At 41.0% G+C, this 24,231-nt stretch overlaps 2 protein-coding genes across 12 annotated transcripts in view; both read left to right on the top strand.

The window, feature by feature from the left end:
* LOC137184714 (serine/threonine-protein kinase WNK2-like) overlaps nucleotides 1–8,056 on the top strand; it is a 48,302-nt gene extending 40,246 nt beyond the window's left edge. For 6 of the 9 annotated variants that reach the window (XM_067592643.1, XM_067592646.1, XM_067592645.1 and 3 more), the window contains 4 exons: nucleotides 1,334–1,432; nucleotides 4,302–4,346; nucleotides 4,879–5,189; nucleotides 5,316–8,056. In XM_067592643.1, coding sequence (XP_067448744.1) covers nucleotides 1,334–1,432; nucleotides 4,302–4,346; nucleotides 4,879–5,189; nucleotides 5,316–5,678 — 818 coding nt within the window. In that variant the 3' untranslated portion in view covers nucleotides 5,679–8,056. The remainder of the gene's footprint in view (nucleotides 1–1,333; nucleotides 1,433–4,301; nucleotides 4,347–4,878; nucleotides 5,190–5,315) is intronic. The other 3 variants (XM_067592649.1, XM_067592648.1, XM_067592650.1) reach the window with 3 other exon arrangements.
* Nucleotides 8,057–8,481: 425 nt separating this feature from the next.
* brpf1 (bromodomain and PHD finger containing, 1) lies at nucleotides 8,482–23,073 on the top strand. Of its 3 annotated transcripts, none has more exons than XM_067592652.1 (16): nucleotides 8,482–8,720; nucleotides 9,982–10,766; nucleotides 11,283–11,472; nucleotides 11,560–11,847; nucleotides 12,299–12,816; nucleotides 12,938–13,136; nucleotides 13,250–13,381; nucleotides 15,208–15,336; nucleotides 16,167–16,560; nucleotides 17,708–18,007; nucleotides 18,127–18,405; nucleotides 18,497–18,644; nucleotides 19,141–19,274; nucleotides 20,835–20,950; nucleotides 21,061–21,215; nucleotides 21,918–23,073. In XM_067592652.1, the coding sequence occupies exons 2-16, from the start codon at nucleotides 10,027–10,029 to the stop codon at nucleotides 22,099–22,101; spliced, it is 3,906 nt and encodes a 1,301-aa protein (XP_067448753.1). In that variant the 5' UTR covers nucleotides 8,482–8,720; nucleotides 9,982–10,026; the 3' UTR covers nucleotides 22,102–23,073. The 3 variants fall into 3 exon arrangements, with proteins under 3 accessions (XP_067448753.1, XP_067448754.1, XP_067448755.1); XM_067592653.1 differs by lacking the exon at nucleotides 8,482–8,720 and adding an exon at nucleotides 8,751–9,163; XM_067592654.1 differs by lacking the exon at nucleotides 8,482–8,720 and adding an exon at nucleotides 9,187–9,394.
* The last annotated feature ends 1,158 nt before the right edge of the window (nucleotides 23,074–24,231 follow it).

The raw sequence follows: 24,231 nt of genomic DNA, 5'->3' as shown, positions 1-24,231 counted from the left end.
TGAGATGTTGAGGTTGGTAATTTAACTGTGAAACAAGTTCACATGATGTAGTAAAGTCAGCTCATTTGTTGATTATGTTCATACACAATTTGCATGTCCCAAAGAATAGTTGTTTGATATGCAATTATCCAAAAATATTACTATAAAACAGTGGAAAATGATCCACACTAATCCTACTATAATCCACAGTATGAGTGTAATGAGGATCAGAATTTGTCTAATGGTTTTTCCATAGCCATTTTGTTACCAAATCAGCAACCAGGCTGTTATTCTAGTTAGTTATTCTATTGCAAGTTAGACAGATGCACAAACTAACAGGCAGTTTTAAGCAACTCTAACCTCTATGACTTTTGCAAAACTGCAAACTCTGTTTCTGTTTATAACAACCAATGACATCTGCTGGCTCTGTTTATAGTTTAACACTGTTATGAAGTGAGCAATGAGAAAGACCACTGTAACTGCTTGGTACAGTTGGGTTTTTTGGGGGCAGTTTGGGGCCATTTCTTCACTCATAACTAAACTTTGACATTGAAATGTCACTGTTCCCTTTTTAAAATCTTCCACTAGGAACTAGTTATTTGCATGTCTGACCGTTCCTTATAGATTGAAAAGGGCAATTGATTTATACAATACCTACAAGGTAGTACTACTTAAGATGTCAAGAAATCAACAGGTTTGTGCTGCTGATGACTGGATTTCTATCTGAAATCTTTTTGTTAAATGTAAGACTCAGTGTAATTTTTGAAACCAGTTACAAAACCTTAAATGGTGTAAAACTGGCTGATTTCTTTCTTTCAAATTTGGTGATGTAAATGTATTTTCCTAATATTAGCATATCATATTTATTGGAACAATGTCTTCACCCTGTGTTATTGGGTCATTCTGACGTGATTTATAACACTAGGATTTGTTGCTAGATTTTATCCTTAAAATCTAGTGTATTTACTCTTTGTATGCTATAACAAAAGCCCCTCTAGGGACAGATTACTCCAAGCTATTAAGACCACAGTACAATACATAATTGTGTTTTCAGTTTGCCAGTGTGTATTTTGTCCTTATCAAATAAGCGATTAATAATAAACGAAAAGAAAAACAAATTTCATGGACAAAACCTCAGCACACACCCATAATACCCTTACCTCTATTATCAGATGTAATTATTGGCTGAAATCCCATCATCAGACCGATAATTATTAAATTTCCCATTTATCATCACTCCTTCTTAGTATCCTTTGCTTTTGATGGTGGGGGTTTCTCATCCCAGTCTGTGTGCACTTTTACAAAGTGTCTCTCTTGTTTCTTCTCTTCTTCCCTCTTATATTCATTTTTACAGGCTGGACGGTTTACCACCAAACGTCAGAGAGAGTCACCTATAAATCTAGTAGCAAACCACGCACTAGATTCCTCAGTGGACCTGTGTCTCTGTCCATCTGTTTGTATTTGTTCTTTTCTATTTTCCCCTCGCTCATTTCCATCTTCTCTTTATTTAACCTTCCTCTCTCTTCTATCCACCAAGTTTCATTTTATTTATATGTTATATAGTAGATCTTCTGTCTCACAGGCCTCCCCACCTGACATCACCCATTTTCTATTCCTTACCCCCCCCCCACCCCCACCCTCCCACCCCCTCCCAGCAACCTCAAAGCTTATATTCTGTATGATTTCTTTTTTTCTGACCACCAGAGGATATCCATCACATCCACATGTGATGCTGGTATTCAAAACTGATACCTACAAATTCAACTGAACATAGGCTCGTGCCACCAGAATGAAAGGCTTGTGCAGCCTGGAAATGTTTCCTTTTCATCTTCAAGCAATCAGTGAAGCAGGTCATATATCTGTGTAGCTTTTGTTTTAGCTTCTGACTTTGCTAGAAGCTCCTTAACCTTTTACGTCTCTAAGACATTGTAATTGGTGCAGAAGTGTTTTTTCCAGGCACTTAAAGGTAGATTGTGGTACTGTTGGTACCCACAGTCTTGTTTGTCGCTTCCTGAAAATAGCTCAACACATGTGATGTTCATTAATAAAATATGGGCACTCTTGGGTCTTGAAGTTCTGTATAAGTCTTTATATAAACCCTGAAATGGCTGTTAGACGTCTGATTTTTGCCTTTGCCCTAAGCATCCATTTTCCAAGAGTCAAGAGTATTCACACTGGAATATTACTGGGACAGGAGTAAATCTGTGACCCCACGACTATTCCAAAAGACCAACCCTCCTTATATACGGGAAATCAGGCTTTTAATTTGACAGCATTTCTTTCAGGAATGAAAAGATACTGACAGCATGACAAATTCACCCTACTCCTCTGGTGTAAATCACCAAAGCTGTAATGTCAATTTGATTAAAGCTACAATGTGCAGAATTTAAATTTTTTTGGAATTTGTTGCCCTCTAGTGGCAGCATCAAAAAAGACACTGTGGCTGACATCAATATACACATGTTTAAAAATAGACATGTACATTTAACACCAATTCAACCAGAGTGGTATCCGTTTGAAAAAATAATCCTAACTGCTATATATTTCAATCAATCCTTATCTCTTCAGAACAGTTGCAGGGTGACTTCAGACCAGCTGCGTCTTGTGCAGATATTGAAATCATTTGTTGCAATGACAGCTGGGTTTTCATAGTCTGATATTTTTTTTTATGTCATGCTGAAATAAGAAATGATGCCTTATCAAAGCAGTGACTTAACCAAATGGATTGTTAAAAAAATATTGCTCATAGTTACAGGCTAAGAGTAATTCCTGTACTGCTTGATTTCAAGTGCGCTTCCAAGAATGTTTCCACATCCTGGACTACATTGCTGTGTAATCCCCGTCAGATAGTTGTGCAACCCCAACATTTGTTTTGTCGTACATTTGCGTACTTCTACAGTATGAATGTGACAGCATGTAATACTGTAGCAGCTATCTTCTTAGCGTCCTCGTAGTGTTCTGTGAGTAAGACTTCCTCATGGCGTTTTTGTTACTATTAGTCCTCCAGGTGGTAAGCAGTGTCTCTGGTGGTCAGAAAGAATGAAGTAGAGCAAAGAGAATAAGTAACTAGGAATCACTAGTCAGAATCTTAGCATGAAGATTCAGAACGAAACATTTCTAGGGTGTACATGCCTCTGTGTGTGGCCTCCGATACCCAGGCTGCAAGTGACTTTGATATTATTTCCCACCTGTACACAGTCCTCTGGCAATCATCCACTATTCACAGAACCACAGTTACATTCATAACCATTCATTTGTGGGTGTTATGCCCGCACCCACTCATACAAATGCTTTGTGCAGTGCTTTTGGCTTTAAAAAAAAAAAACAGACCCCACAAGCACATGGGGGCTAGTTCTCTCCAAACATGGGCCTGAAGTCATACCTTAAACAAGACGGTGTGCCTGTTTGTACAAGTGTGTGTGTGTACATGTGAGTGAGAATGCCAAAGGCTTTATATCCTTTTTTTATTTGTTGTGTGTTTCCATTCACTGTTAATTTTGATCGTATAACATCTCCTAAGTCAAGGCACTTTGCCCGAGTCAGTAATCCTCTGTACACTAACACAGAGAAAACCCCGCAGCCCTTCCCTGATAGGCAAGGAGATAGAGGAGAGCTCTTTCTGTCCCTCATGTTTGGACGGAGAAGACGTGCATGGTGCAGGCGCCAGGCAGTGCACTGATGGAGACTTGCTCCGCCATATGAAGGGCTGTATCATCAATATTACTACTTTTTTTTTTTTTTTTTCCCCTCCTTCCACTTCTCCTGAGTTACCTGCATGTTTTCTGACAAGTGCTGACTTTGATGAGTTCCAGCTAGTATCTGTGTGCTCTTTCAGTTTTGAAGTTTTATTTATTTTGGTTTCACATTTTGTTTCACAGGCATTCTCACATCGACAAAGGGATCTCTTTTTAATCCAGGCTCCAGTCTTCCTTTCTTAGAAAACACCATTATCTTGTTACTGTCTCTCCTTAACAACAAATGGACTAATAATTCATAATTTACTAAATTTTACAACCAAATCTAAATTATTAGATTTATTTGTCAAGGTGATTAAGACGACAGTGACCGCATTTTACCAGATTTCTGTCCAAACACTTGTAATTGTCCACTTTTCCAATGATTGCCCATATTAAAAAGAACACCTAGGCTCTTTCCTCCAGTCCTCACAAATTTTGAAACCCCTTGTCCTCCTCTCCTCTTTCTCTCTCCCCAATTGTTTTGATAGCTGAGTGTGCTTTTGAAGCAGCTTGTCCACATACCTGTGGTGTGCAGTGTGTCCTGGCCTAACTGTTTCTGTCTTGTGCTGTTTTACCTTTTTATAGGGTCCACTCTGAAACGACTATGTCTAGGCAAAGAGCGCAATAGTAGTAACTATCTCATTTACTTTCTTACTCTCTGTCTTTCTTACTCTGTCTACTATTTTAGTCCGTATGTTTGTATGTGCACTTGTGTTGTTTTTTTTTCTCTTTATTGTGTTGGCACTTGAAAATGTGGCAGTTCTTGTTGAAATTGTGGGTACTTTCAGATTGTTACTTTAATTTACGTTTTTTTGTCGTTGTTTTGCATGGCAGTGTGCCTACATGTCTTGATTGCTGAATTTTGTCATCGCTTGCATAACAAACATTTCATTTGTTTATAATTCCTCATGAAAGTCATCTATGTCGTAATCCTTTGGCTGCTATGTTGGCAAAATATGTGTCACGTTAAAATAAGTTGGAGTTATATTCTCAGGTACTCCGGCCGTAACAAAACAATTAGGACCATTCTTAAAGTATTGAAAGTTGTCTTTCATGAAGGTATATTGTGTCCAAAGTGCCTTAAATTACGCCATACAGCAGCCAATTGATCGACTGAATTTTTTGAACTAGACAATTTTTTAAGACCTTTGTGTCTTTTCAGGGTCCTCTCTCAGCACCACCACCACCACCACAGCTCAAACAGCCTCCAGTCAGACACAGCCGTCTCTCACCACGGCCACACCCTCACCATCTCCTCAGCCACTCACAAGACTTGCTCAGGCCCAGACCAACAACAGCAACAACAAGAGAGGCACGTTTACCGATGACCTTCACAAACTGGTAGACGACTGGACGAAGGAGACCGTAGCGGCAGCCCATCAGCCGCGCCCCTCCCTGAACCAGATCAAACAACAGAAACGCCAGCAGGACCTGGAAGGCAGAGCTGCACCAATGGGAGCAGCTACACACGAGGTATTTGGAATGGAGATGTGAGAAGATGTAGGATCAGTTTTTGAGTTGTGCTTCGATCTGTGACATTGGATGCAATTTTGAGGAGGTCTATGCACTATTTTGTACAACAACTCCCTTCTGTTCCAGATGAAATGCCATGTTGGTCCCAGCAAGTTCCAGCTGCCTCTTTCCTGCCCCCTGACTGCTGCTTTAGGCCCTGGTATGCCCACAACCCTAGGTCCCAACTCCTCAGCAATGCTCCCTCCTGGGTACCTTTTGCCAGCAGGTTCCTATGGCGGGATGACTCCCAGTCCTCTTTACACCCAGCAGTGGCCTGGCTTGCCTAGTCCTGTAGGGTCTGTGGGTCCTGTAGGCCTGCTTGGTGCTGCAAGAATGATGCCCTACGCCACAATGGCAAATCCAGGGATCCAAGCCTATCCTCTGGCCATGCACAACCCAGAGAATGGCCCCTGTCCAAAAACCACTAGGACTACTTATTCTGCTAACTAAAAATTGTTAGTGCATATGGGCCGGAAAGTCCAACTCCATTCTATTCTGGTTCACCGGAGCCACACATGTACATAATCTGATCTTGTAAATAACATGACGCAAGTGTTGTTATTCTTTATACAACACCTATATCTGTAGTAACTTGTGTGTGTGTGTGTGTGTGTGTGTGTGCGCGTGTGTGGATGTATGTGTGTATATTATACAGTACATGTTATGTATGTCTGAATACCTAATGCTTTTTAGCTTTGGTCTTGACTAAATTCAGCCATACAAGACATTTTGTCAGCGGTCACGAAAACATATTTCACCATATTCTTTATTTACTGCATTTATTTTGCCTTTCTCTACAGTTATGTACACTTCAAACACTACATTGGAATCCAAAAACCAGTGGCTTGAGAAACCGTAACAGGACAGTATTTATGACGAAAGTATTTGAAGGAATGTAGTGCCTTGAACATTGATTTATATATTGTTTTTTTTTTTTTTCTTCTGTGAAACAAAGCATGTCTGCATCCAAGTTATTTTATTTGATGGTAGCTTGAGTGCAGTCTCCTTTTTTTTTTTTTTTTAATGCATTACAAACACTTTTGTTTTTGGTTTACATGTGAATGCCCTTGTAGTACTGCACTATTAACACAGTATATGCTCTTATTTAAATAATAAAATCATGTTTTAACCCTTGTTTACTTTCCACCCCTGTGACAGATGGAATGCCATAGTGGTGAGATGTACCGTTGCCTTGCAGAAACAAATGATTAATGTGCGACTGATGAGAGAAGGGAAAAAAAAAAAAAGATTTAAAAAAAAACAAAAAACGCCAGCAGCCAAAATCCACTCTTTCAGGTCAAATGGTTCAGTTGGACACGGCCTCTTTTTCATAGGACAACAGATGTGTTTGACAGCACAACAAGAGTTGGCAGTGTTATAGCTTTGTGTGCTAGGAAAGGCGGTGTCCAGAGCCATATATACTGTACATATTTCTTTCTACAGTATATTCCTCTGGTAGTGTTCTGATCAGAATGTAGCAATTAATATGTGAAGGCTTGAGGCTTAAAAGTGCAATTTAACCCCTCCACAAAGCTTTGATCGTGGCCTTGCCACAAGCCTTATCACTGATGTGTGCAACAGGAGCAAGCTGAAAAGTTGAACAAAGTTACAAATCACCAAGCAACAGATAAGCAAAGGATAAACATTACACAGCACCAAGCAAACTCTGAATTCACTACTGCTAAATGTTCTTTCAACTTGGCTGTCCTAGTACCCAGCGTACACTGTATGTGAAATGTTTTGTGCAATCACCAGTTAAGTCTGACGATTGATAATTATTTGATGTTTAAAGCTTGATTTTTTTTTTTCTTGTTTGTTTTTGATGCTGCTATTATCTGAGGTGATTCCACTGTACAGTTAAGCATTATATTCACGTTAGATGGTACTTTAAAAATAATAATAAAAAAAACCTCCTCAAATTAAATTAACAAATGAGACACTCATAAAGCAGTGTTATTGCCTTGTTGAAATTTTGATGTGTTTGTTCCCCAGCCTCCTTTCTTTTTTCATTTTCTTTTCAGTAATATATTGCAAAATTCAAATGATACTTGATGTGGGAGATTTGCACAACTTATAGTCTCCCAAAACTCTAACTTATGGTAAAGAGTTTCCTACACTGTATATAGTGGGTTTCATCGCCTGTACTTTTTTATCACTGACAAGCATGGCCAACTTTTCGTGTTCCACAAAACAAAAATAAAACAATACAACTGCTACGGTTAGAAATTTCACATTTCCACAACACATTTGAAACATTTCAGCACCCCAGTCCTGCCAAGCTGTGAATTGTACAGTTTTCTTGTAGTTTATATTTGTACATTTTGTTTGTTTGACTGTGTAGGGGTGGTGGAGGGGTTGCTTTGATGTATATTATCCCATCAATTCGGTTTGAATTGGACTTTTATAGGATATTATGCAGATTCTTCTGCTTTGGTGAAATACTTCCAGTAGTAAGAGATTTCTGTTCTCTGTCACTTGTACCTGGTATATTTTGTTCCACCTCCCCCGCTGCTAACTCATGATGGTGAGCAGAGGAGGGAATAACTATTGTTGGCATATTCATGTGGATGCAGTGATCAAACGGAGCTGAAATGCACAGAGGAGGCCCTGACACTTCCCACTCTGCTCATCTCGCTCCTCTCTCTCTCTGGACAACATTGCCCCCTGGTGAATATGCTCTGATTGTCAAAAGCTTGTATTAAAAAAAAAAAAATGTGTGGGATTGCTTCTGCCTGCTGTATGTCCCACTGCATTACCCCACCCTACCCTGCTGCACTCTAATCACAGACTGTATGTTGAGAGAGAAATAAATATTATTTTGTGCTTGATTGTATTGTCTCATTGTTTTTATTTCCACTTTAAATTGTTGAACATCATCTTATCAAAAGCACATCCTCGTTTGGTACGAGGTTATGTATATTAGTGAGGATAAATAGAATAAATACACAATCAGGAGTGGTTTATAGAGGATGTGCAAGTGTGTGTGTGTGGACTTATTTGAAAGTCTGATGTGAACTCAGGCCAGGCAGAGACACTTCATCCTGCCACCATATTTAAAACAAAGCCACAGATTCGCGACATTCAACACCAAAATATTGGTTGTGTAGAAATGAAAAATAAATACATTAAAATACATCCCGAGCGAAATATATTGTATGTTTTCACGGAGGCGTGGTTAAAATGTGCATACAAGCCCTATTTTAATGGCAAAGCCGAGAAATAGATCCCGCTTTGTGTGGCGAATGTGTCAACGCGCGCTCACGGCGTAACGTTACAGCAATGGTTGCCCCTTTTGTTCAACCGAGTTCCTGAATTATTCCCAACACAATGACATGATCGGGATATTATATGGTTTCATAAAACATTTCACTGTACCTACGCTTCCTGCGATCTCCATCTGGGATTAATCTAATGAATTAAAATCGATCTGCAAGCCTTTTTCCGTCTGGTGTGAGGTTTCCCGAAGCACGCAGTCTTGAGGAACGTGGAGTAGTAAGTGTTTATTAGTGCTGATCTGTGGCGTTAAACGGCTGAAGGCTCGTTTTCTGGCTAACTGGGTCACATTTCGAGTGCTAAAAGCTAACATTAAGGGTGATTGCATTTCCTTAGTCCGCCTTAACCCGCTATACAGTGAAAACACGAAGTAGTAGGTTAAAACCCTAATGCAAAATAAGCATGCCTAGCTATGTATGTCTAATCGCACATTTCAGAGGACAACAAAAATGTTAATAGATCTTGGCTATTTGATGAAATAGCTAATAGACCGGATCATAAATGCTCCATTAGTATGTTAACCTCGTCAAATGAGACGTTACGGTGTCATTTTGTTGCTCAGTATGTGGGATTCACAGGGTGAGGTCATTGTGGAGGGAAACACTGTAGCGTCGGGTTGAATGGTCATCTAAACTAACGCTAAGCTGCAGTCAGGCTTCAGTGTATGTGCAACATTAAACACTCCGTTGTTTAACCATTTGTTGTTAGTTAGTCGTAAAAAAATACACAGTTACGTTAAAATGACATCTCTGTTTCTGTAGCTAACGTATGCCCTGTGAATGCAGCTAACGTTAATATTTAGCACGCGAATTAAACTAACGTTTCTCAGCTGAATGAGCGAAAAATGAACGGAAGCTACATATAGTCGATTTGAAACGTTAACTCGACTGGTAGTATGTATATTCTCTGCATGCTATGCTGTTTGGAAAGTGGTGTTGTTGTTTTTCTAGCTGGTGTCTTAGCCTGTTAGCTAACAGCGTTAGGCTGCAATGTTTCATTGTTTGAGGAGGAAACAGTAGAAAGATGCTAAGGCTAACGTTAGCTGGATTATAATGCTGTAACTGCTGTGGTTAGTTTTGTGAGTTACAAGCTAAATGTTGACCTGTGCGCTGTTATTCTCGCCTGTTTGTTATTTTTAAACCCATGGGCTGCAAACTACTTTGAAATTTGCTGTGAAACTGTTCAGCCGTTTGTTGCACGATAACCGAATATAATGGCAGGAACAGTAGCAAAAATATTTACCTAAATTGCACCTGTTATTGGGTGACACAACATCACATCATTTGTCTCCTGAGAGTGAGGTTTAGTCACGTGACTGCACCATAACAGGTGCACAAAGTGTAGGCACGACTTGTCTAGTTAGACTGTTGTCTTCAGCAGCTACAGCTCAGTAACTGTAACTGTCAGACAGTAGCAATCTCAATGATAATCTCTGAACTTGATCCTCCCATGGTGCTCCTTTTGTGTTCCCCTGTTTCAGATGTAAACCTGAACAGCATCTGTCCCAGCGGTGGCTGTTGGCACAATGGGGCTGGACTTTGACGTAAAGACATTCTGTCACAATCTGAGGGCCACCAAGCCCCCTTACGAATGCCCCGTGGAGACTTGCCGTAAGGTCTACAAGAGCTACAGTGGCATTGAGTATCACCTTTACCACTATGATCATGACAACCCAACTCCTGCACAGACTATGCCACAGAAGAAGAGGAAGGGGCGGCCTCCTCGCGCCTCACTAGCAGGGTCAGGGGATACGGACGATGGTGGAGGTAACGGAGGTGGGCCAGGGCATGGGGGAAACACACCTGGTAGCCCCAACCGGTCAGAGGTCTCTCACTCCCCGAGCAGGGAGACGATGACCTATGCCCAGGCACAGCGCATGGTGGAGCTGGACATTCAAGGACGCATTCACCGCATTAGCATCTTTGAGAACATTGATGTAGTGTCAGAGGAAGACAGTGACGCAGAGGATGCCCCACCATCCGGTACTGGTGGCGGTGGTGGAGGGGTGTGTAACGGTAGTGACGGTGGAGCTGGAGGTAGTGAGGTAGGAGGTAGCGGCAAGGACCGGCCGGATATCCCGTCTTCTAATGGGGGCAAAGCCACCCCAAAGTCTGGGAAGCATAAGAGTAAAGAAAAGAAGAAGGATGGCTCATCCCATCATCACAGTGCTCAGTCCGGGCCTGCAGTCAAACTTCCTGAGGCGGTGTTCAGAGAACTGGACCAAGAGAGACCTGATGCCCCTCCTCGGCCGTCATCTTACTACAGGTGAGAATTACAAAGCGGTTCATTAATAATTACATACATATATGAGAATTAGAAGCAGTACTATTGACAGGTACACAGCAGTTATGTATGTATATGTGCATAACTGTAGACAGCCTTAATGTGGTTCACTAACACATCACTGAAAATAAATAAACACATATCAGACTACAAAAGTGGCGGTTTGTAGTCGTGTGACTGAATAAAGGAGGCATGTCTTTTTTTTATGCAGACAGTAGGTTTAATGAGAAATAGGTTTGAGCAAAGGCCACTTAATTATAAATATTTGAAACATTTACACCATCAGTCACCAGTTTATTTGCTGTTCATCAGCTCATTGTTGTGCATATATCAGGAAATTACTTTGACTGTAGGTTCTACACATTATTTCTTGTCATTATTTCCCCTCTGTACAGAAGGGGGAAGTTGGTGCCACTCCTATACTCTCAATTCATTTCTGTGTACTGTTTGTATTCATATACACACACTTTATTCTTCTTTTTCAAATCTGGACTTCAGGTACATTGATAAGTCTGTGGAGGAGCTGGATGAGGAGGTAGAGTATGACATCGATGAGGAGGACTACATCTGGCTTGACATCATGAACGACAAGCGGCGGCGTGATGGTGTGACACCCATCCCTCAGGAGGTCTTTGAGTACCTCATGGACCGCTTAGAGAAGGAATCTTACTTTGAGAGCCACAACAAGGTACCTGAATTTGGAAACTTGTGTGGGAAAAAAATCAGATTTTAACACTGAAACATCCAAATCTAATCTCATCTTCCTTTCTTCCAGGCGGACCCCAGTACCCTAATCGATGAGGATGCTGTCTGCTGCATCTGTAACGACGGCGAGTGTCAGAACAGCAATGTGATCCTGTTCTGCGACATGTGTAACCTGGCGGTACACCAGGAGTGCTATGGTGTGCCTTATATCCCAGAGGGCCAGTGGTTATGTCGTCGCTGCCTCCAGTCGCCAAGTAGAGCTGTGGATTGTGCTCTCTGTCCCAACAAGGGAGGAGCTTTTAAACAGACTGATGATGCACGCTGGGCACATGTAGTGTGTGCCCTCTGGATCCCAGAGGTGAAGCCATGCACCACTACATGTATTCTTGATTAGAACTAAATAACATGCAGATACTGAAGTGCTCTGCATCATGCTGTGTTCATCTGTGCTGCACACAGCCTTCCCTCAGAGTCGCTTTAATTTTTCATTGTGCATAAACATTTAACATTAATAATTGATGTTTACACAGTCCAGACCTTGAAGATGATACATAGATACAACATAGAGGTTACAGAACATATATATACACTATGTAGTGCACCAACATCAGTGGTTTCTCAGCTTGTTCAGCTGCATGTTAACTGCAAGTGCTTCAATAAATAGCACTACATGCATGAATTATAGAATGCAAAAATATCATTAATGTTAATGTACAGTATAGCAGTTCTAGTCAGTCTGTTACCTTGTTACTCTCCCAACCCTTTGATTGCGGTCTCGTAACAAAATTAATTTTGCTGCTTCTTCTCAGGTCTGCTTCGCTAACACAGTCTTCCTGGAGCCGATCGATAGTATTGAGCACATCCCTCCCGCACGCTGGAAGCTTACCTGCTACATCTGCAAGCAGCGTGGCTCAGGTGCCTGCATTCAGTGCCACAAAGCCAACTGTTACACAGCCTTCCACGTCACCTGTGCCCAGCAGGCGGGCCTCTATATGAAAATGGAGCCTGTCAGAGAGACCGGAGCTAATGGCACTTCTTTCAGCGTCCGCAAGACTGCTTACTGTGACATCCACACGCCCCCGGGATCAGCCCGACCTTTAGGAGGAGTCGGCGGGGCCAGTATGGGTTCGTCGCACAGCGAGGGAGAGCTGGAGGAGGACGATGAGCCCAGCATCGGCCACGACGATGACTCCAAGGGCTGGAGCTCTGAGCGAGCCAAGAGGGCGAAGGCCAAGTCCAGGCTGAAGATGAAGAGAGCGAGGAAGATCTTAGCTGAGAGGAGAGCTGCTGCGCCAGTGGTGTCTGTGCCATGTATACCTCCCCACAGGTACGTACACACTACATATTACACCTGTATTGCATGTGCTGCTCAGCTCTAAGAAGCACATACGTTTTATGTTCAAGACATAAGAGTACAAAAGTTAAGTCGTGTTTGTTGTGTTTTTCAGACTGAGCAAAATCACCAGTAACTTGACGGTACCCAGGAAGAGCCAGTTCATGCAACGACTTCACAGCTACTGGACGCTGAAAAGGCAAAGTCGCAACGGCGTACCTCTGCTGCGACGACTCCAAACCCACCTGCAGTCACAACGACACATCGATCCCCTCCCACCGCAGCCGTCGACCCAACTTCCTTCGGCAACTTGTGTAATTGTTAAGCAAACGTAGCAGCTCATTTTAGTGTGTATTACTGTAATTGTTTCCTGGCATAATTCAGCTGTCTGACGTGTCTGTGGGTTTTGCGTATGTTTTCACTGCAGAGGGACAGCGAGGAGAAACAGACCGCTTTAAAGGAGCAGTTGAAGGCATGGCAGAGACTGAGACACGACTTGGAGAGAGCCAGGCTGCTGGTGGAGCTCATCCGCAAGAGGGAAAAACTCAAGAGGGAGACGGTGAGACACAAATTAGATTTATTTCTGTCACTAACATAAATCAAAACCCTCACACTAGCACACAGTGATCCTCCTAGCGAACTGGGGTCTATTTCAGGAAGCAGGTTGAACAAACTCTGAGCCTAACTCTCAACACACGCATAGCGAATGAAAAAAGCCATCATCAATGGAGCTCCAATACTTCGATTCACCATGGCAACAGGTAAATAAAAGGCAGAGTCTCCATTTTAATCCAGTGGAGGTGGAAACATTGATGTGTGTGCATGCAGACTGTGAACATCTTTAAAAAACAGCAGTGACAGAGCAATGAGTTTGAGTGGGCAAAAGTGTCTATATTTTATTCAGCGTAGTCCGTTAATTCATCATTTACCAGACCTGAATTTCCTTAATGGCTGATAAAGTGATGGAAACTTACTGTGTAGCCTATTAGGCTTTACATTATATTTTAAATATATTCAGCTGTGACAGGGACAAAACACAGGGGGCAGCAACAAAAAGGTAGAAAAAAGATACTTAAGATATCGTAAAAAAAAAAAAAAAAGATTAAAAAATATATATAAATCAAACAAATAAAGACATATTTTACATAGAAAAATATATTGGAACTTCACAGTCTGATCCAGTAATAATGAATTTAGTGATTTGCAGGTGAAAAGACGTTAAGGGTAAAACTTTGCATGAATTTTTAGACATCTTTTTGGATCTTGGCTAAACAGCATTCAGTTACTTTATATCAACACAGTCACTGAATTACTGTTAAAACACATTAAGACTATATGCAGCCTAAAAAAACCTCATTTTTATTTGCATTTAGTTTTAAAATCTTAAAGTCTGCAGCTGCACCACAATCCTGCTCCCTCAGAAATATTAACATATAATCTCCAACATGACATGAAAACTGTGATAGGACTGTTCCATCGCAGCGACCAATCACACCATGAGAAATAGGAGATTATTATTGATTGAAAGCGGTAACTGTACATAGTCCTTGTGTAACAAATTAATATACAACTGGGATTAATTCTGATATAAACCTCTACAAATGAATGCGCTGTAACATACTTTGATATCGCTTGAATGAATGACAGCTGCTTCAGGCTTTGCAGGAACAGACAGAGACAAACTCAGGATCTGTTGAAGAAAACCTGCCAGAGAGCAGGTTAGGTTCACCAAGTCAGTTACCGTGGTAACTGACTCAGAGTTAAAGGGATCTCTCTTTCCGGAACAGAAAACTCAGAGTTTCCCTCATCTCAGGGTTAATAAACTCAGGGTTTTCACTAAACCTGCTCTCTGGAATACACCCCTGTATAGGACAGCAGTTTGTACACAACTCGTGTCTTTGGATTAGATTTACTTCCGTGCAGACAATGAAACACCATTTCAGTATTTAGGTCCAAAGACTTTTCATACAATCTAAAAGCAATGTTTGATTTTTGATTTAATATTTTTTATTTTTCTACCTCTCTGTAGTCTCTTATTATCTGAATTTGTCTCAGAGGTTGAGACTTGATTTGTTATCGTCATTCCTGGTCAGGTGCAGCTACAGACTGCTTAATACTTATACATATGAGTGTGTGGGCACATATGTGATTTGTGTACGCGCACACACACACACACACACACACACACACACACACACACACACAGTTTTTACTCCACACACTTCTCAGCCTCACACCGTTCAGTTCAGTCCAGATTTTATTGTCCCTCCAGGGGGAAATGTGATTTGCAGTAGAGGGTAAAAACACAAACACAACATAGAAGTCCATGTTAATTTATTCAGTCAGCAGGTGTAGATTATCTATTAAAAACGCCTTTGTGTTCAGATTAAAGTGCAGCAGATGGCGCTGGAGATCCAGCTGACGCCCCTCCTGGTGCTCTTGAGGAGTACGTTGGAACAATTGCAGGAAAGAGACACTAACAACTTTTTCACTGAGCCTGTACCCCTGGCAGAGGTAAATACACACATCCACACACACTCAAGAGGTTTTCATATTCACTTAAGATATGTGTCCACTTGTCATATCAATGTGAGTTTTGATATCCGATCACATTAGTGTATTTATTTTTATCTCCTCCAGTTATTTGAATTACTATATATGTGTCTAAACAAAAAAATCACATTTACATTTTTATTTTCAATGATTATTTATAAATTGTTAATACAAAAAATATATTTTACTTTTATGTTGTTGTTTGGATGCTTTTAACAGTTTTTATTGATATATAGTTATGTGTTGTTTTTATCTATGGTTTATCTAGGTGGATATTTATTTCCTGCGTTTTTGTAATCAGCCTTGGTTGATTAGGATGGCAGTACTATAATACCCTTGTAATGGATGAATAAATTGAACCTTTGGATATTGTTATATTTATTTGTAAAATGTGCTGCTTCAAAATCTTTCATACAACTCTTTAATGACACATTTTGAGGGAACCTTGCCAAAAATATTTGTGTTTTTATGTGAAAATCATTTGCCGTTATGTCGGCCATTATCTCATATTATTTCATTTAAGTATTAGCCTGAAACTTGAATATTGTTCAGGCTGTACTCTTGACCTATAACTTCATGTCTGGCAATAGATAATAGGGCTGCAACTAACTATTGCTTTTATAATTAATTAATCTGCCGATTCTTTTTTCAATTAATCAGTTGATTGTTTAGTCAATGTTATGTTAAAAATGGCGTTCACAGTTTCTGAGAGGCCAAAGTGATGTCTTCAATTAAGACTTATGATGTTCAATAGATAGATATGACACTGATCTCTACCCCCTACGATCCAGGTGCCAGACTACCTGGACCACATTGACACTCCAATGGACTTCCAGACCATGTGGAACCTGCTGGAGTCCCATCGCTACCTCACTTTTGAGGCCTTTGAGGCCGATTTTGGTCTCATTGTCAACAACTGCCTCAAGTACAATGCCAAGGACACCGTCTTCTACCGCGCTGCCCTGCGGCTCAGAGAGATGGGCGGGGCCGTCATGAGAACCGCCAGGCGCCAAGCTGAACGGATAGGCTTCGACTATGAGACTGGCATGCACCTCCCCAGAGAGCCGAGCCCAGACAGTCAGCGTGACCAAGAGAGAGAGAGGGAGAGGGAAAGGGAGCGAGAGCGGGAGAGAGACAGGGACAGGGACAGAGAAAGAGACCGGCCATTATCTTCTAATGAAGATGGTAAGTGACCTTCTCTCACTTTGGCTGGGAAGTTTTTGGCAACCAAAACATTTCCCTTTAGCACCAAAAAAATAGGTGAGAGGCAAAATATTTCAAATAATTGATCTTTGGCTCAAAGAACTACAAAGAACTAGTAGGTCGTCCAACTGCATTTTGCTGGCTAATTAATACCATAGATTTAGAGAAAATACAATATGTTCTAAAATGACAGACTTTCACAATTTAGGAACATTGGCAGGCCTTCATTATATAGCTGAGAGCCAGAGGAAATTTTACACTTGTGCTTTATTTCACAGTATCACACCAGTGTGATTGAAATACAAGATGATCACTGGAACAGAATTAGACGTATCTGGGGTCAGATGCTGAATAAAAATACACTCACTTGCCAGCTTAATAAGTACATCTTTGTAAAAACCAATGCAGGATGATACAGCCCTACAAGAAATCCTACATTCATACATGTTATTATGTATTTTTATTTTATATGCAGTGCTGTTGTATTGTATTAGGTTGAGAGGTGTTTTTAATAAATTTGACCATCCCATTTATATGAATCAGAGCCCAAAATTGCCATGAAATAAATCAATTCCTCTTAGAAACAGATTGAATAAAACCTGAACTTTATAACCTTCATGAAAGTAGGATTTCTTGCAGGCCTATTGTTTTATACTGCATTAGTTTCATCGAGGTGTACCAAATAAACTAGCAGGTGTATAATCTAGAGAAAAAAAGATCTTTGGCGCAGTAAAGCCTCTTGACCAGTAGGTGGCACAAGTCATTCATGCTGCTTAGTTGCTAAGAACATGTTTGTGTAAACTTTCTTATGTCACTACTTCTTTGATTTAAAACCAAACTGTATCCTTTGTTACTTGATTAACTGACTTGACATATTTTAACTGCCATTAAAATAATTTTGAACAGCCTCAGATTTAATTTGGTGAAACTTGCAGACATGGTGTATTCGGTACAGCATGTGCCAATATTACACAAATTAGCATAATGTGATAATCTGTATGGTAGCACTGATATTCATCAGGACATCAGGAAACCACCCACATCCACCCTTTGGGTAGTTTCCACACATTTGGTAGTTTCCACACATTTTTAATCATTTAATCATTTTCTCTTTCCATGCCTCTACCAGACCTGCTCCTGCCAGAGAACAGGCGGCGGCTACCGCTGGAAGAGCAGCTGCATTACTTGCAGGTGCGTCTGGATGAGGTCAGCTCAGGGAAGCACAGCATTGGTCAATCTCGTAGAGCCAAAGCTCTGAGAAAGGAGATCAGTGTCATCAAGAGGAAGCTCGCGCACCAGCGGGAGGGAGGCTCCGGTATGGGCTCCAGGGAGTCTGTTGGAGTAGGAGATCGGGGCTCTTCCCTCCCCCATCACCCATCCTCCGCAGGACACCACGACGAGGGGGGAGAGAGCAGCAGCCAGGAGAAGGGTGCGTCTAAGAGAATGTATTAGTAATAGTAACCCCAAAAATAATGCAATGATGTAAAAGGTAAGTACATAATTAACATTTGCTTTCATTTTAACATATAAACTTCTCTCTCCCTCAAGATCTGAGTGTGTCCTCATCTGCCTTGGCTCCAGAGGTGGGCCGTCGGACGTCTGTTCTCTTCTCCAAGAAGAACCCGAAAATGGCCGGACCCCCCAAGAGGCCAGGACGCCCTCCCAAGAACCGGGATGCTGGCTACGGTGGGACAGGGGTGAGCCCCAGCCCTATCGGTCCCCCTCAGCTGCCCCTGCTGTCACCAACCAGGCAGAGGAAGAGGCCGCGCAGCCCACACAGCAGCTCCAGCTCTGACAGTGACAGTGACAATGATGACCTGCTGCCAGGTACTGTAGACAAATGCATAGTAGATGTACAATTGTTAAGTTGCACACACTCACTTCCCTCTCCCTCTCCCCCTTTCTGTCTTTTCCTCAGGTTTGCCAAGTAACGGTTTTGATGGAGGAAACCAGCCAGTGACAGAAAGCTTCCGTGTCTACAGAAATGAGCCACGACTTCCTCGTTCCAGCTCAGACTCTGAGTCCACAACCAGTAGCAGCAGCAGCGCAGCTTCTGACAGGACCAGGTGAATAATGCACAAACATTCTGTATGTTCACAAGTTTGGCAGAGTAGATATTCTTTAAAATGTTATTGAAAGCTCTTCTAATTCAATGTTTTTCTTTGAACAACAATAAAGTGACTACATGTAAAGTGAAAGAGATCGCTTGCGGAGCTCTGTAGCTCTGTGGGTTTAGTAGCCTCCCTCAGCACATTTTTGGAGGTGTTTGTCAAATTCAGAAGGCAATGTTGAGTCATCATAGTCGCAGCAAGTTTTTCCTCCCCCACGTGGCAAAAAAATCAGTTAACGTAGCTTTAAAGAGCTTACTGTTATACAAGAAGCCTCTCAACTGTATTATGGCTTTTATACAGTGGTTAATTACATATGTATTAATTGTTTTTAGTTGTACCTAAACAAGTATAAAACCACAAGAAAACAAGATCACCAGCAACCTCTTGTTAAAGTTAAAAAAAAAAAAAAAGTTATATGCATCTTTAAAGCCCTCTCTCTCTTCTCGCTCAGTACGACGCCGTCTAAACAGGGCAGAGGAAAGGCGTCGTTCTCTCGCTCCGCCTTCCAGGAGGACAGCAGTGAGGAGACGTCTGGCACAGAAAATGATTCCTACTCTGTGGGAGGATCACGGAGTGTTTCACACTGTAAGCACATTTTCTCATGCTCAGACACACATATGCATGCATCTCCTGTTTCAGCGCATACACAATTAGTTTTAATGTAGTTTGTATTTCAGTACAGTTAAGCTGCAGCATCTTTGAGTCTGTAACCATGAAGACCAAGACGTTTGTATTCATCTCTCATGTGATCTGATCTGACTCAGAATTCTAAAGATCATGGGAAAGATTACTAATGATGTTCATATCCTGAGTAATATTTGAGACTTCCCCTTACATTTATGATATTCCTCAATCCATGCCAAAATCCATTCCTAGAAAGGAAAAACTCCTTTTATTTGACCATGACTCAGACTCAGACAACTTTATTTATCCTGAAAGGGCAATTAATTCAGTTTGGCAGTGTACCCAGACCATGCATAAGAAACAAAAAACAAACAAACAAATAACAGACAGATCTATGCCGGAGACCGTCAGTACACAGGTACTCACAGACATGTAAATAAATGAACAATAAATAGATACATAAGAAATAAGTAAAATCCTAGTCCCAGCAATAACAAGCCCCAGAATGATTAGTTAAGACAATAAAACTCAACGAGTATGGAAATATTATTCTTTCCACACACTGCTATCAAGGTTTAACAGCCTGATGGCAGAAGGAATGAAGGATTTTGAGAGACGATTTGTCTTCACAAGTGGCGCTGTAAAACGACGGCCTGAGGGCATTAAAATGAAGTCAGAGGACAGGATGTGGTCGGGTTGGGAAACTCTCTTTTTCTTCTTATCTATGTTTTTTTGACCCAATGCCTCTCCCACAGAGAACGCAAGTCTCTTTGCCGGATACCACTTATCCTAGAACAGACTTTCACAATATTGTAGAGGCAGTTCTTGTCCTTGACAGAGAGACCCCCAAACCAACAAATAAAAGAAAATATTAAGATACTTTCAATAAAAGACTGATAGAAAATACATAAGATGTCCTTACACACATTCAAAGAATTTAACTTCCTTAGCAGGTGAATCTCTCTCAGTGTTAACATCAAACTTCAGTTTGGAGTCGAACACAGTTCCTAAATACTTATATGTGTCAACAATCTCAACATTGTCACCATGGATAGTACTAATAAGTACTAATAAACAGGAAATTGGCCTTTAAGATCAAAATAGCGTGATGACATGACACTTATTTTTGAGTCTGTGGTTGATATTGCAATAGTTTGCAGTAAAACAAAGAACAAAGGAAAAAGCTGAAAATAAAACATAAATGTCACATTTCACAATTTTGCTTACTTGTCATTGCTTTAACATGACTTGTTGCCTGTTGTAAGGAGTGAAAATGACGCCTCATAAAACAAAATGCCAAGATCCGTATTCATCATGTGAACTCCCATGCTTAAATCATGACACCCAACCCATCTCTCATCAAGTCATTTCACAAAATGTTGAAATGTTTCTTGCAAGTTTCAGCGAAAAGGGATGTTCCTTATATAAACACATCTCAATGTGATTATGGCCATAACCTCTGAGCTACAAAAGAGGTTGCATAATGATGAATGTTCCTTTTTCTGTGGTCTTACCGTTAAGTGGTGCGTGGTCGGGCCAGGTCAGGGTGTTGGATGACCTCTGATGACTATTCTTCCCTGGAGGCTCTGGACCTGGTTTGGGCCAAGTGCAGGGGCTATCCTTCATATCCTGCTCTGGTGAGACACAAGTGCACGCTGCAAATGGCGTAGACCAAAGTTCACATAAGGACATTGTGTAGGTTCATAGCTGTATGTGTAACCCTCTTTTTGCCATTGTTTGCCTGCAGATAATTGACCCGAAGATGCCCAGGGAGGGGGTGTTCCACCGGGGTGTCCCAATCCCTGTCCCACCTTTGGATGTACTAAAACTAGGGGAGCAAATGACCCAGGAGGCCAGGGAGCACCTGTTCCTGGTCCTCTTCTTTGACAACAAGAGAACCTGGTCAGTGCTCTGGTTCATCTCGTCTCATCTTTTTGTGTTCATGCATCGTTCTACTGTATCATATTGTCAATAATCGTCTTTGATTGTTCTCTCTCTAATGTGTTCTTCAAAAATTATGAAGCAATGCAAAACGCTTGACAAAGCGAAAGCCTCATTTTACTGAATACGTGCACACAAACAGCTCTGTGTCAATTGTGCAAAGGAAGCTGCGCTCCTTGTGCTGCAGTGCCAGATGACAGAACGTTAAGCAGAAATAGGGCAAGAGTGGTTTTAGAGAAGAGGGGAAAAAACACATTGTATTTTAGGTCACTGTGTGTAATCACATGCATTCAAATTTCAAAGAAAAAAAATCTCTAAGAAACTTAATGACAGCAGCATGTCAAACACAAACACAGAGTTCAACTGCTTTCAGTTGATACCTGCTGAAGTATGGGTGATCTGTCTTTTGAAGAACCAGGAACTTAATCCTCCTGTTTATCTTTCAAAGGCCTGCTATGCCTTTTAGAATAATTTCAATACACTTCAAAAAGCTATCATCTATATCAGGACTGGTGTGTGTGTATGTTAAGTTTCACTGTGCATTTATTTTTGCTTTTAATGCATGTTGTTTTACTTGGTTAAATTCACTGTACCTCACAGAAAAACAAAGTTTGATTGGAGCCGAACTAACACTTCAGTGTATGTGTGTTTGTACACATGCAGGCAGTGGCTGCCGCGCTCTAAGCTGGTGCCACTCGGGGTGGACCAGGAGCTGGACAAGGAGAAGATGCTGGAGGGCAGGAAATCGAACATACGCAAGTCAGTGCAAGTGGCATACCACCGTGCCATGCAGCACCGCAGCAAGGTGCAAGGCGACCCCAGCAGCGAGACCAGTGACAGTGACTGAACACACACGTGCGCACAGACCTTATCTGTGGGTCTTCGCAGGTGTTGTGGAGTATACGTTTCTCAGCAGAGAGCCCAGCCCTACATCGCAGAACACAGAAAACAGTGCCAGTAGCACAGAGTGGAAAAAAAGATCCACTATATTGGCCCCAGGACACACACACACACACACACACACACTCATGCACACTAAGCCGTATTTAATCTGACATGTAAAATATTGTATTTAAGAGAATTGAAAAAAAAAGGTAATAATAATAATAATAATAATGGAAAAAGATTCTATGTTCAGAATCATGAATCAAAATATTCCTCGTATGTGGTTGATAAATGTTTATTAACAAATGAGATGATGGTTTACATACTCAAAAAAAAAAAAAATGAACATAGTATTACACACACATTCACACATGTAGTTTTACACTTGAACGGGGAAATGCATGCAGTGTACAATAAATGCACACACTGTGGGAACAGCTGCAAATGCCATTGCCCCAGCACGTCTTCTTCACATCCACCTCTCAAAAAAAAAAGAGAGAAAGAGAAAAAAAAAAAACAACAGGCCTGGTGCTAAAGTTCAGTCATTTGTCAGTGGAGCACAAAAAAAGAGAGACTGTTGCAGCCTAAACTGTGGGCAAACCAACTTAATGTTATTTATTCTGCTTACTCCTTCTCAACAAGGTCCACAAGCTCGTCTCAACACGGACTACTTCTTATCACTCCGGCCGCACAAGAAATCGTTGTGTGGTCCTTTTCGTCTGTCACTCTGTGTTCATCATGTCTCCTGTTTTATACGGTTTTGTTAACGTATGTCTGTGTCAAACAGGCCGCTGGTCAATGAATAATGAGGACTAAACTGAAACACATGATCGCCTCACTGTCTGTCTTAGTCTCAGGCTGATGGCTTTAGAACTTTTATATATACAGATTGCATAAAGATAGAAGTTTAATAAAAAGAATTGAGTTTTTTAAACTTGTGGTTTGTGGTCTTTGTGTATCTACATGTGAGAGTGAATTGTGTTTGTTCACCCTTTTGAGTGTTCTTTCTGACATCCCAATTGCTTGCTAGAGACTATTGTGTAAAATATTTGAAAAATTCCGTACTCCTCCCATTACCTCTTTCCAAGGAAAGAGTCATACAGTAAGTGCTTCTTAAGATTTATGACGCTGTGTGTTTCGGGAACAGATTAGACTGGTATCACAGCACTTGAGTTCAGGTGCAAGATTGCCATCGATGAACATAACCAATCAGGTTTCATGTTTCCTTAGAAGGATTATCTATGCTGCAAAAACAAGTTTAGGCTTTAGGGTCCAAATTTGCATAAATCCTTAAGTAAACTTCCTCTTACAACATAGCAAGCACTGTTACCCAACATCTGACAGCTTGAACACTGATCATATCTTGGCTTGTGCTCAGTTCTGATGTTTACCAAGCTGAAAACACTCATTCATTTCCAAGTCTGACCTAAAACAATAGTCAGGTGTCCAAATTAACATTGACGCATTTTTCTTGCTGCCTTCATTCCTCCTGTCCATTCCTAATGCACATTTAATGTGATGAGGGACAAACCCCATAGATTCCTTCTGTGTGAGTTTACTTGAAGCTAATATGAAGCCCAAGCCGTCCAAAATAGTCAAATAAATTTAATATCTTCTAAAGTTATTGTCTTTTTAACACTAAATTCCCACTTGGAGCTGAAGATGAAAACACTGTCTAGAGACTAACTGTGAAAGATATCCACTCAGATAAACGTTAAAATACATTTGTGATCAAAACGAGGACTGTAGATTTTGTCCTCCATAACTAACATTGGAGGAAATTGTCTAATGGTCAGTATGAACAGGAGGAATGATTACAGCAAGAAAAAAATGTTTGAATGTCCATATGGGCATCTGACTATTGTTTTAAGACAGACTATCCTGTGTTAGTGGATCACTTCTCTGTGAAGGTGGTGCAGTTAATGTACAGTTACAGTCGGGGCTTTACCACAAGTTCCTTACACTGGTCCTGCGGGTTTTCCGCCCTGAGCAGTTTTTTAAGGTACATAAAGTGCATACTCGCTGTACACCGGTTCCACTGGTTGGTCAACATTTTCAAAAACACCATGAGTACCAGGTCTCATTAATATAC

Source organism: Thunnus thynnus, chromosome 6, assembly GCF_963924715.1.
Source record: "Thunnus thynnus chromosome 6, fThuThy2.1, whole genome shotgun sequence".
NCBI lineage: Eukaryota > Metazoa > Chordata > Actinopteri > Scombriformes > Scombridae > Thunnus > Thunnus thynnus.
The sequence above is the reverse complement of the archived record's forward strand: the minus strand, read 5'-3'. Positions and strand labels throughout refer to the sequence as shown.

Coding starts and splice junctions, on each gene's coding strand:
- brpf1 (XM_067592652.1), top strand. CDS start 10,027: ATGGGGCTGGACTTTGACGTAAAGACATTCTGTCACAATCTGAGGGCC. Junction 11,473..11,559: donor ACTTTGAGAGCCACAACAAG/GTACCTGAATTT, acceptor CCTTTCTTCCAG/GCGGACCCCAGTACCCTAAT. Junction 18,645..19,140: donor GCAGCTTCTGACAGGACCAG/GTGAATAATGCA, acceptor CTTCTCGCTCAG/TACGACGCCGTCTAAACAGG.